Raw genomic sequence first — 12,532 nt, 5'->3', positions numbered from 1 at the left:
ACATGGGTGCCTCATCCTATGGGTGCCTCATCCTATGGGTGCCTCATCCTATGGGTGCCTCACTACCACGGGTGCATCACTACCATGGGTGCCTCACTACCATGGGTGCCTCACTACCATGGGTGCCTCACTAACATGGGTGCCTCATCCTATGGGTGCCTCATCCTATGGGTGCCTCACTACCATGGGTGCCTCACTACCATGGGTGCCTCACTACCATGGGTGCATCACTCTATGGGTGCCTCACTACCATGGGTGCCTCACTACCATGGGTGCCTCACTACCATGGGTGCCTCACTACCACGGGTGCCTCACTACCACGGGTGCCTCACTACCATGGGTGCCTCACTACCACGGGTGCCTCATCCTATGGGTGCCTCATCCTATGGGTGCCTCATCCTATGGGTGCCTCATCCTATGGGTGCCTCATCCTATGGGTGCCTCATCCTATGGGTGCCTCACTACCGTGGGTGGCAAAGGGTCGGAAACTTCCCGGACATTTTCCATGGGAAGTCAAGCCCTGGAATATTGGGAATATTTTATTCATGAATTTAAGTCAGCTTATAACAGTGATGTTTTTTGTGGGATACACATTAGGCAAGTCTAGGTCTTGTGGCATATTTTGGTTAAACTGTTCTCCAATTCAATGGAATTGCAACCCTCTGCATGCACAGTGCACTCTTCCATCACATGTGCAGCTGATTCTCAAGATCTTGCACACTAATGAGATGCTATTGAGCCCTCACTACTACACTGTCTGAGCCAAGGACTACATGCTTTCTGGTAAGTTTTGATTACAATACTGGGTGGGGTGAATATATTTTATATGACATACAGTGGGGAGAACAAGTATTTGATACACTGCCGATTTTGCAGGTTTTCCTACTTACAAAGCATGTAGAGGTCTGTAATTTTTTATCATAGGTACACTTCAACTGTGAGAGACGGAATCTAAAACAAAAATCCAGAAAATCACATTGTATGATTTTTAAGTAATTAATTTGCATTTTATTGCATGACATAAGTATTTGATACATCAGAAAAGCAGAATATTTGGTACAGAAACCTTTGTTTGCAATTACAGAGATCATACGTTTCCTGTAGTTCTTGACCAGGTTTGCACACACTGCAGCAGGGATTTTGGACCACTCCTCCATACAGACCTTCTCCAGATCCTTCAGGTTTCGGGGCTGTCGCTGGGCAATACGGACTTTCAGCTCCCTCCAAAGATTTTCTATTGGGTTCAGGTCTGGAGACTGGCTAGGCCACTCCAGGACCTCGAGATGCTTCTTACGGAGCCACTCCTTAGTTGCCATGGCTGTGTGTTTCGGGTCGTTGTCATGCTGGAAGACCCAGCCACGACCCATCTTCAATGCTCTTACTGAGGTAAGGAGGTTGTTGGCCAAGATCTCGCGATACATGGCCCCATCCATCCTCCCCTCAATACGGTGCAGTCGTCCTGTCCCCTTTGCAGAAAAGCATCCCCAAAGAATGATGTTTCCACCTCCATGCTTCACGGTTGGGATGGTGTTCTTGGGGTTGTACTCATCCTTCTTCTTCCTCCAAACACGGCGAGTGGAGTTTAGACCAAAAAGCTCTATTTTTGTCTCATCAGACCACATGACCTTCTCCCATTCCTCCTCTGGATCATCCAGATGGTCATTGGCAAACTTCAGACGGGCCTGGACATGCGCTGGCTTGAGCAGGGGGACCTTGCGTGTGCTGCAGGATTTTAATCCATGACGGCGTAGTGTGTTACTAATGGTTTTCTTTGAGACTGTGGTCCCAGCTCTCTTCAGGTCATTGACCAGGTCCTGCCGTGTAGTTCTGGGTTGATCCCTCACCTTCCTCATGATCATTGATGCCCCACGAGGTGAGATCTTACATGGAGCCCCAGACCAAGGGTGATTGACCGTCATCTTGAACTTCTTCCATTTTCTAATAATTGCGCCAACAGTTGTTGCCTTCTCACCAAGCTGCTTGCCTATTGTCCTGTAGCCCATCCCAGCCTTGTGCAGGTCTACAATTTTATCCCTGATGTCCTTACACTCTGGTCTTGGCCATTGTGGAGAGGTTGGAGTCTGTTTGATTGAGTGTGTGGACTTTTATACAGGTAACGAGTTCAAACAGGTGCAGTTAATACAGGTAATGAGTGGAGAACAGGAGGGCTTCTTGAAGAAAAACTAACAGGTCTGTGAGAGCCGGAATTCTTACTGGTTGGTAGGTGATCAAATACTTATGTCATGCAATAAAATGCAAAATAATTACTTAAAAATCATACAATGTGATTTTCTGGATTTTTTGTTTTAGATTCCGTCTCTCACAGTTGAAGTGTACCTATGATACAAATGACAGACGTCTACACGCTTTGTAAGTAGGAAAACCTGCAAAATCGGCAGTGTATCAAATACTTGTTCTCCCCACTGTATATGACAAACGCTGTCCGTGTTTCAAACGTGTCTTAGCAGCATTCATAATGTGATGTAACGAGGGTAGAAAGGGTTGACAAGCAGAGCCGGGTACAAATATCCTGTGCTTTATCATTTGGCCATAGGGGCATATAGACATAGGTGCAAAATGCAATCTTGTTAATTTATTATATCAGATATAAAAAAATGGACAGACTAGCTCAAATTATTACAAATCATTGAAATTGACAAATTACCCAATGGATCATGATACTTTAATTAATAAAATTAAATAAAAATAAATAAATAAAAAAAGTGGGTGGTGAAATTGTATTGTTTATTTGGTACATGGGAATTTAACTGCAAAATGTATTTTTATGTGCACTACGTAAAGCACAACCTCTTATCAACAAGTCAAATTGGATGGAAAACACACATCTCACGTGGATTGTAGAATATTCACACGGAAATCTGTCGTAGATTGGATGGAAACCCAGCTATTGAAGCAAACAGTGCAACATCACCAAATGGCTGGAGGCAGCAAACAGCTGTGATTTACAACCCGATAGTAATATGTCGGAATAATCAATAAACGCTTTGGTGAATTATATTAAACCATGCATCTCTTCTTACTCGACGTCATGGAAAAACCTCGTCATGAAAGGCGGTTTCGTAGCATTTTTCTGACAGATATAATTCTCAGTTTGTTTCATATATAGCTAGGTAGTTCCACTTTAAGATATATTAATTATGTATGAAGTGGCAGTAAGGCAACCTCACCAGACTCCACAGAGGAGAGAGAATCACAGAGGTCATAGTGAGGGAGGGAGAGAGGGAGGGGGGCAGAGAGGGAGAGGGAGGGAGGGGGAGGGAGAGGGAGGGGGCAGAGAGAGAGGGAGGGGGCAGAGAGAGAGGGAGGGAGGGGGGAGAGAGAGGGAGGGAGGGAGGGGGGAAGAGATAGGGAGGGAGGCATGGGGGAGAGAGAGGGAGGGAGGCAGAGAGGGAGGGAGGCAGAGAGAGAGGGAGGCAGAGAGAGGGAGGGAGGGAGGGGGGGGCAGAGAGGGAGGGAGGGGGGCAGAGAGGGAGGGAGGGGGGCAGAGAGGGAGGGAGGGGGGCAGAGAGGGAGGGAGGGGGCAGAGAGAAGGGAGGAAGGGGGAGAGAGAGGGAGGGAGGCAGAGAGAGAGGGAGAGAGGGAGGGAGAGATAGGGAGGGAGGCATGGGGGGCAGAGAGAAGGGAGGAAGGGGGAGAGAGAGGGAGGGAGGCAGAGAGAGAGGGAGGCAGAGAGAGGGAGGGAGGGAGGGGGGCAGAGAGGGAGGGGGGGGCAGAGAGGGAGGGAGGGGGGCAGAGAGGGAGGGAGGGGGGCAGAGAGGGAGGGAGGGGGGCAGAGAGGGAGGGAGGGGGGCAGAGAGAAGGGAGGAAGGGAGAGAGAGGGAGGGAGGCAGAGAGAGAGGGAGGCAGAGAGAGGGAGGGAGGGAGGGGGACAGAGAGGGAGGGAGGGGGACAGAGAGGGAGGGAGGGGGGCAGAGAGGAAGGGAGGGGGGCAGAGAGGAAGGAAGGGGGAGAGAGAGGGAGGGAGGCAGAGAGAGGGAGGGAGGGGGGCAGAGAGGGAGGGAGGGGGGCAGAGAGGGAGGGAGGGGGGCAGAGAGGGAGGAAGGGGGAGAGAAAGGGAGGAAGGGGGAGAGAGAGGGAGGGAGGCAGAGAGAGAGGGAGGCAGAGAGAGGGAGGGAGGGAGGGGGGCAGAGAGGGAGGGAGGGAGGGGGGCAGAGAGGGAGGGAGGGGGGCAGAGAGGGAGGGAGGGGGGCAGAGAGGGAGGGAGGGGGGCAGAGAGGGAGGGAGGGGAGAGAGAGGGAGGAAGGGGGAGAGAGAGGGGGGCAGAGAGAGGGAGGGAGGGAGGGGGGCAGAGAGGGAGGGAGGGAGGGAGGGAGGGAGGGGGGCAGAGAGGGAGAGAGGGGGGGGGGGGGCAGAGAGAGAGAGAGGGGGGGGGGGAGGGTGGTCAGAGAGAGAGAGAGGGGGGGAGGAGGGAGGGTGGTCAGAGAGAGAGAGAGAGAGGGGGGGGAGAGGGGGAGGGAGAGGGGGGAGGGAGCGGGGCAGAGAGGGAGAGGGAGAGAGGGAGAGAGGGGGGGGAGGGAGGGAGGGAGCGGGGCAGAGAGGGAGAGGGAGAGAGGGGGAGGGAGGGGGAGGGGGGCAGAGAGAGAGGGAGAGAGGGAGGGAGGGGGAGAGAGAGAGGGAGAGAGGGAGGGAGGGGGGGGAGAGAGGGAGGGAGGGGGGGAGAGGGAGGGAGGGAGGGAGGGAGGGAGGGAGGGAGGGAGGGAGGGAGGGAGGGAGGGAGGGAGGGAGGGAGGGGGGCAGAGAGGGAGAGAGAGGGGCAGAGGGAGGGTGAGGGAGGGGGGGAGGAGAGAGAGAGAGAGGGGGGGAGGAGGGAGGGAGGGAGGGAGCGGGGCAGAGAGAGAGAGAGAGAGAGAGAGAGAGAGAGAGAGAGAGGGAGAGAGAGAGAGAGAGCACACATTGCTTCAGCATCAATAACACTAATAAAACAGAGAGATGTGTTACCTGTGTGAGAACATCTAGTTGAGCCACTATGTGTTCCAGAGTGCTGGCCAGACCAGCAGGCACCATGCCTTCTCTCTGGGTCTGTGTCTGAGGCTGGGTGCATGTCTGCTGGACAGAGGAGGGCCTGGCCTTGGGGGCCCTGGCGGTCTGGGTGGGTCTGGAAGACAGGCTCCGGGTGACGCTACCACTCCTACTCCTCACCTCCGTACGTAAGCCCCGCCCCTGGCCGTTACACAGCTCTGACTCAGACGACTCCTTGAGAGGACAAGAACAGACCATAGCAACATCTGAGTGTCCAATAACTAGGATATCTATGGCCAGAGGTTTTACCTGCCTATGTGAACTAACCAGTGGGTCCTGAATATGACTAAGGACCAGAACATCTCTTTCGCTACCATCCCTCTTCCTCAGAATAATTTCCCCTCCTGTTCAACATCTGGTAGACAGGTGCCATGCAACAAGGCCCTCTTCTCTCTCCCTTCAAGGTGTGTAAATATTGACTTGTGTGGTCAGGGAGAAGTGATGCTGCTCCCTGTGCCTGTCCACGTACACCCACTTTGTGTTGAGAGAGAGAGACGAGAGAAAGAGAGGAGAGACGAGGAGAGAAAGAGAGAGAGAGACACGAGAGAGAGAGAGAGAGAGAGAGACATGAGAGAGACACACGAGAGAGAGAGACACGAGAGAGACGAGAGAAAGAGAGAAAGAGGAGAGACGAGGGGAGGAGTGGAGAGGAGAAAGAGAGAGAGACACGAGAGACACGAGAGACAGAGAGAGAGAGACGAGAGAAAGAGAGGAGAGACGAGAGAAGGAGAGGAGAGACGAGAGAAAGAGAGGAGGAGAGACGAGAGAAAGAGAGGAGGAGAGACGAGAGAAAGAGAGGAGGAGAGACGAGAGAAAGAGAGGAGGAGAGAAAGAGAGAAAGAGACACACGAGAGAGAGAGAGACGAGAGAGAGAGAGACGAGAGAGAGAGAGAGAGAGAGAGAGAGAGAGAGAGAGAGAGAGAGAGAGAGACAGAGAGAGAGAGAGAGAGAGAGAGAGAGAGAGAGAGACCCCCCAGCCACGACCACAGCACCACCAACCTCAATGCCCACCACAGCCAGCGCAGCACAGACCACCCCAGCCCAGCTTCAGAGCCACCCAGATGAGGCCTACCACCCCCCTCCTCCCCACCGCAGACCCACACCTGGAGGAGCCACAGCCCAGCAGGCAGAGCTACGCACAGGCTGTGAGAGGAGCAACTGGCCCAGCCCCCACCAACCAAATGAGTGACATTAAACAAATGCTGAGTCTACTATGCTCACATGTGATGGGCCGAGGGTCATGGTAAGATGAGCACAAGAACTCCACCATTCTCACACTACATCCACCCAAGTGGCATGACACAAATTCTATCTTAAATGATAAACAAATCACATTTGCAAAATAAGAGTTTACTTTAATTGAAAAATCCTATTTTAATGGTTCTTCTTGGATTGTGAGTGTTTGTCTCATTTTGAAAGGTAAGGAAAAGAGAAAAAAAAAGTTATGAAGTCTTTTTACGTTGCATGTTGGAATATACAAGGATTGAAGTCCTCTGCTTTTGGGCTAAAGAGCAGAAACCCAGACTTCCTGAAAGAAATTGATGATGTTGATATTGTAGTACTACAGGAAACATGGTGCAGAGGTGATGTTTCCACTGGCTGTCCACTAGGTTATAGGGAGATAATCATACCATCCACTAAATTAAAAGGAATCAAACAGGGCAGAGACTCAGGGGGAATGCTAATATGGTATAAATCTGAACTAATTAATTCAATCGAATTGATCAAAACAGGAGAATTCTTTATCTGGTTAAAAATCAACAAGGAGGCTATCTTGACAGATAAAAACGTCTTCCTCTGTGCCACATACATTCCCCCCTCAGAGTCACCCTACTTCAACGAAGAGAGCTTCTCCATTCTAGAGGGAGAGATTAGTCACTTTCAGGCCCAAGGCAACGTACTGGTCTGTGGAGACCTGAATGCTAGAATAGCAGAAGAACAAGACACTATTAACAGTCATGGGGATAAACACCTACCAGGAAGCAATAACCTTTCCCTCCCCACATACCCCCACAGAAACAACTATGACAAAGTGAAAAACAAAAATGGATTACAGCTCCTGAGGCTCTGTCGAACACTGGGTCTGTACATAGTCAATGGCAGGCTGAGAGGAGACTCTTTTGGTAGGTACACATACAGCTCATCCCTTGGCAGCAGCACTGTAGACTACTTCCTCACCGACCTAAACCCAGAATCTCTCAGAGCCTTCACAGTCAGCCCACTAACACCTCTCTCAGACCACAGTAAAATCACAGTGTATCTGAGAAGAGCAGAACCCAACCAAGAAGCATCATGGCCCAATAAACTACATGGTACTAAACAAGCCTATAGATGGAGTGCAAACAGTACAGACATCTACCAAAAAGCAATTAGTAGCCAAAAAATACAATCTCTCCTGGACAACTTTTTAGCCTTAACATTCTCCTTCAGCAATGAAGGTGTAAATTTGGCCGTTAGGAACATAAACTTTATATTTGACAAATTAGCCTCCTTGGCTAATCTAAAGAAGCATAAGAGCAAACCAAAAATAACAGATAATGAAAAATGGTTTGATAATGATTGCAAAAATCTAAGAAAGTCATTGAGAAATATATCTAATCAAAAACACAGAGAACCAGACAACAAAAATATACGCCTTCAATATGGGGAAACACTGAAGCAATACAAACGCACCCTAAGAACAAAAAAGGAACAGCACATTAGAAATCAGCTGGATGGAATTGAGGAATCCATAGAATCAAACCACTTCTGGGAGAATTGGAATAAATTAAACAAACCTCATCATGAGGAGTTGGCTATCCAAAATGGGGATATGTGGAGAAATCACTTTGCAAACCTCTACAGCAATATAACAAAGAGCCCAGAACAAAAAGATATACAAGAAAAATTACAAATCCTTGAATTAGCAGTCAAAGACTATCAGAATCCTGTGGATACCCCAATTACAGAAGAAGAATTATTGGAAAAAATATGCAATCTCCAACCCAAAAAGGCCTGTGGTGCTGATGGGATCTTAAATGAAATGATCAAATATACAGACCACAAATTCAAATTGGCTATACTCAAACTCTTCAACATTATCCTCACTGCAGGTATTTTCCCCGATATTTGGAACCAGGGACTGATCACACCAATCTATAAAAATGGAGACAAATTTGACCCAAATAATTACAGAGGAATATGCGTTAACAGCAACTTGGGGAAAATTCTCTGCAGTATTATAAATAGCAGACTACATCATTTCCTTGACGAACACAACGTCCTGAGCAGAAGCCAGATTGGATTTCTAAAAAATTATCGTACAACTGACCACATTTACACCCTCCACACTCTAATTGATAAACAAGTTAACCAAAACAAAGGCAAAATCTACTCGTGTTTTGTAGATTTCAAGAAAGCATTTGATTCAATTTGGCACGAAGGTCTTTTTTATAAACTAATAGAAAGTGGTATTGGAGGGAAAACATATGATTTTATTAAATCAATGTACACTAAAAACAAATGTGCGGTTAAAATTGGCAACAAGCAAACAGACTTATTCTCTCAGGGGCGGGGAGTGAAACAGGGCTGCCCAATAAGTCCAACATTATTTAACATCTACATTAATGAATTGGCAAAAACATTAGAAGAATCGGCAGCACCTGGTATCACCCTACACAACACTGAAATCAAGTGTCTGCTGTACGCAGATGACCTGGTGCTGCTGTCTCCCACTAAAGAGGGGTTACAGCAACACCTAGATCATCTTCACAGGTTCTGTCAGACTTGGGCTCTGACCGTTAACCTAAAAAAAACAAATATAATGATATTCCAAAAAAGGTCCGGAAATAAGGATGACAAATATAAATTCTATTTGGACACAGTTCTATTAGAACACACCAAAAACTACACATATCTAGGACTAAATATCAGCAACACAGGTAGCTTTCACATGGCTGTGAATGAGCTGAGAGACAAAGCAAGAAGAGCATTCTATGCCATTAAAAGGAACATCAAAATTGAAATTCCAATTAGAATCTGGCTCAAAATTTTTCAATCAGTTATAGAACCAATTGCTCTATATGGCAGTGAGGTATGGGGTCCACTCTCTAATAATGAATTTACTAAATGGGACAAACATCCAATTGAAGTATTGCATGCAGAGTTTTGCAAGACTGTATTGCAAGTACAAAGAAAAACTCCAAATAACGCATGTAGGGCAGAATTGGGCCAATATCCCCTCCTCATTCGAATAGAAAAAAGAGCCATCAAATTTTACAACCATCTAAAAACAAGTGACCCTAAAACATTCCATCACACAGCTCTACAATGTCAAGAGATGAAACCAGAGAAGAGTCCCGTCAGCCAGCTGGTTCTGAGGCTCAGTTCACCAACCCAAACCAACCCCACAGAGCCTCGGGACAGCCCTCAGAAAATCTGGCCCAACCAAATCATCACAAAACAAAAACAAAAATATATAACCTATTGGAAAGACACCACAAAAAATCAAAGTAAACTTCAATGCTATTTGGCTCTAAACAGACAGTACATGGTGGCAGACTATCTGACCACTGTGACTGATAGAAAACTGAGGAAAACATTGACTAGGTACAGACTCAGTGAGCACAGTCTGGCTATAGAGACCGGTCGTCACAGACAAACCTGGCTGCCCAGAGAGGACAGGCTGTGCTCACTCTGCTCCAGGGGAGAGGTAGAGACAGAAGTGCATTTCCTACTACACTGTGACAAATACTCAGACCTAAGAGCATATTTCTTTCCCAAAATTATAATTCAATACAAAGAATTTGAAACTATAAAAGATGAAGAAAAATTCAAATATTTATTGGGTGAAAAGCCAAAATGTGCAGTTTTGGCAGCCAAATATGTGTCCTCCTGCCACAGCCTGAGGGACAGCCAGTGAAAAATGCAAAGTAATGTTGATAATATTTCCCATTTAGCTTAGTTTTGTTTTGTCTTTCGTACCAGGTCATGTGTCTTCTCAGTCATGTTGAGACTGGTCTACTACTGTTGCTTTAATGTATTGTTGTTCTGATTAATATTGTTGTTGTAGCTGTTATTAATGGTAATCCCATGTCCACTACTACTATTATTATTGCTGTTAGTACCACCATTTATTTATATATAAATATATATATATTTTGTGTATATATATACATATATATTTTATTTAAATTTTTCGATATGTATACTTTGACAATGTAAGTAATAATAACTTGCCATGTCAATAAAGTCAATTGAATTGAATTGAATTGAATTGAGAGAGAGAGAGAGAGAGAGAGAGAGAGAGAGAGAGAGACATGAGAGAGAGACACGAGAGAGAGACACGAGAGAGAGAGAGACACGAGAGAGAGAGAGACACGAGAGAGAGAGAGAGAGAGAGACGAGAGAAAGAGAGAGAGAGAGAGAGACGAGAGAGAGAGGAGGAGAGGAGAGACGAGAGGAGGAGAGGAGAGACGAGAGAAAGAGACGAGAGACGAGAGAAAGAGAGGAGAGACGAGAGGAGGAGGAGAGACGAGAGGAGGAGAGGAGAGACGAGAGAGAGAGACACGAGAGAAAGAGAGGAGAGGCGAGGAGTGGAGAGAAGAGAGAAAGAGAGAGAGACACGAGAGAAAGAGAGGAGACGAGAGAAAGAGAGGAGAGACGAGAGAAAGAGAGGAGAGACGAGAGAAAGAGAGGAGAGACGAGAGAAAGAGAGGAGAGACGAGAGGAGGAGAGGAGAGACGAGAGAAAGAGAGGAGACGAGAGAAAGAGAGGAGAGACGAGAGAAAGAGAGGAGAGACGATGGGATGAGTGGAGAGACGGAGAGGAGGAGAGTTTCAATTGTGTCGTATGTACAGGATACTCATGCTATACACCGTTCAACCAAATGCTACTTACAAGTTCCTTCTGGAAGAAGCAACAAGAATAATAAATAACAATAAAGATAAGAATACCAACATAAAGTAAATGTCTCAGTAGAATAGAATAAACATATGAGCATCAGTATAATAGAGGAAGGCACAGTTTATAGTCCAATATTTACACGTGTTTTGGGGAGAGTGGATTGGGGGGGGTATTAAATTGTGCAGTATTTAGCAATCATAAGTCTGGTAGCAACAGTTTTGATGTGTTTGTAGCATGAATGTACAGCTCTGGAAAAAAAATTAAGAGACCACTCTAAAATGATCAGTTTCTCTGGTTTTACTATTTATAAGTATGTTTTTAGAGTAAAATGAACATTTTTGATTTATTTTATAAACTACTGACAACATTTCTCCCAAATTCCAAATACAAATATCTTCATTTAGAGAATTTATTTGCAGAAAATGACAACTGGTCAACATAACAAAGATGCAGTGTTGTCAGACCTCGAATAATGCAAAGAAATTCATTTTTAAACAACACAATACTAATGTTTTAACTTTAACTTTAAATAACTATTTTTATTTGGAATTTGGGAGAAATGTTGTCAGTAATTTATAGAATAAAACAAAAATGTTAATTTTACCCAAACACATACCTATACACATACCTATAAATAGTAAAACCAGAGAAACTGATCATTTTAGAGTGGCCTCTTAATTTTTTCCAGAGCTGTATGTGTTCAAAAATCAGAGCAGGCGGTCAGTCCTGTTAGAATCAGAGCAGGCGGTCAGTCCTGTTAGAATCAGAGCAGGCGGTCGGTCCTGTTAGAATCAGAGGAGGCGGTCAGTCCTGTTAGAATCAGAGGAGGCGGTCAGTCCTGTTAGAATCAGAGCAGGTGGTCAGTCCTGTTAGAATCAGAACAGGCGGTCAGTCCTGTTAGAATCAGAACAGGCGGTCAGTCCTGTTAGAATCAGAGCAGGCGGTCAGTCCTGTTAGAATCAGAGCAGGCGGTCAGTCCTGTTAGAATCAGAGCAGGCGGTCAGTCCTGTTAGAATCAGAGCAGGCGGTCAGTCCTGTTAGAATCAGAGCAGGCGGTCAGTCCTGTTAGAATCAGAACAGGCGGTCAGTCCTGTTAGAATCAGAGCAGGCGGTCAGTCCTGTTAGAATCAGAGCAGGCGGTCAGTCCTGTTAGAATCAGAGCAGGCGGTCAGTCCTGTTAGAATCAGAACAGGCGGTCAGTCCTGTTAGAATCAGAACAGGCGGTCGGTCCTGTTAGAATCAGAGCAGGCGGTCAGTCCTGTTAGAATCAGAGCAGGCGGTCAGTCCTGTTAGAATCAGAGCAGGCGGTCAGTCCTGTTAGAATCAGAGCAGACGGTCAGTCCTGTTAGAATCAGAGCAGGCGGTCAGTCCTGTTAGAATCAGAACAGGCGGTCAGTCCTGTTAGAATCAGAACAGGCGGTCAGTCCTGTTAGAATCAGAGCAGGTGGTCAGTCCTGTTAGAATCAGAGCAGGCGGTCAGTCCTGTTAGAATCAGAGCAGGCGGTCAGTCCTGTTAGAATCACAGCAGGCGGTCAGTCCTGTTAGAATCAGAACAGGTGGTCAGTCCTGTTAGAATCAGAGCAGGCGGTCAGTCCTGTTAGAATCAGAA

At 46.8% G+C, this 12,532-nt stretch overlaps 1 protein-coding gene across 3 annotated transcripts in view; it reads right to left on the bottom strand.

Annotated features, from left to right (window-relative positions):
* poc1a (POC1 centriolar protein A) overlaps positions 1–12,532 on the bottom strand; it is a 117,837-nt gene that overhangs the window by 24,084 nt on the left and 81,221 nt on the right. For 2 of the 3 annotated variants that reach the window (XM_071337032.1, XM_071337033.1), the window contains one exon: positions 4,960–5,214. The exons of the other annotated variant lie outside the window; for it this stretch is intronic. In XM_071337032.1, the coding sequence (XP_071193133.1) occupies positions 4,960–5,214 (255 nt within the window). The remainder of the gene's footprint in view (positions 1–4,959; positions 5,215–12,532) is intronic. 3 annotated transcript variants of the gene reach the window in all.

Source organism: Salvelinus alpinus, chromosome 12 (assembly GCF_045679555.1).
Source record: "Salvelinus alpinus chromosome 12, SLU_Salpinus.1, whole genome shotgun sequence".
In the NCBI taxonomy this organism is placed as follows: Eukaryota; Metazoa; Chordata; class Actinopteri; order Salmoniformes; family Salmonidae; genus Salvelinus; species Salvelinus alpinus.
The sequence above is the reverse complement of the archived record's forward strand: the minus strand, read 5'-3'. Positions and strand labels throughout refer to the sequence as shown.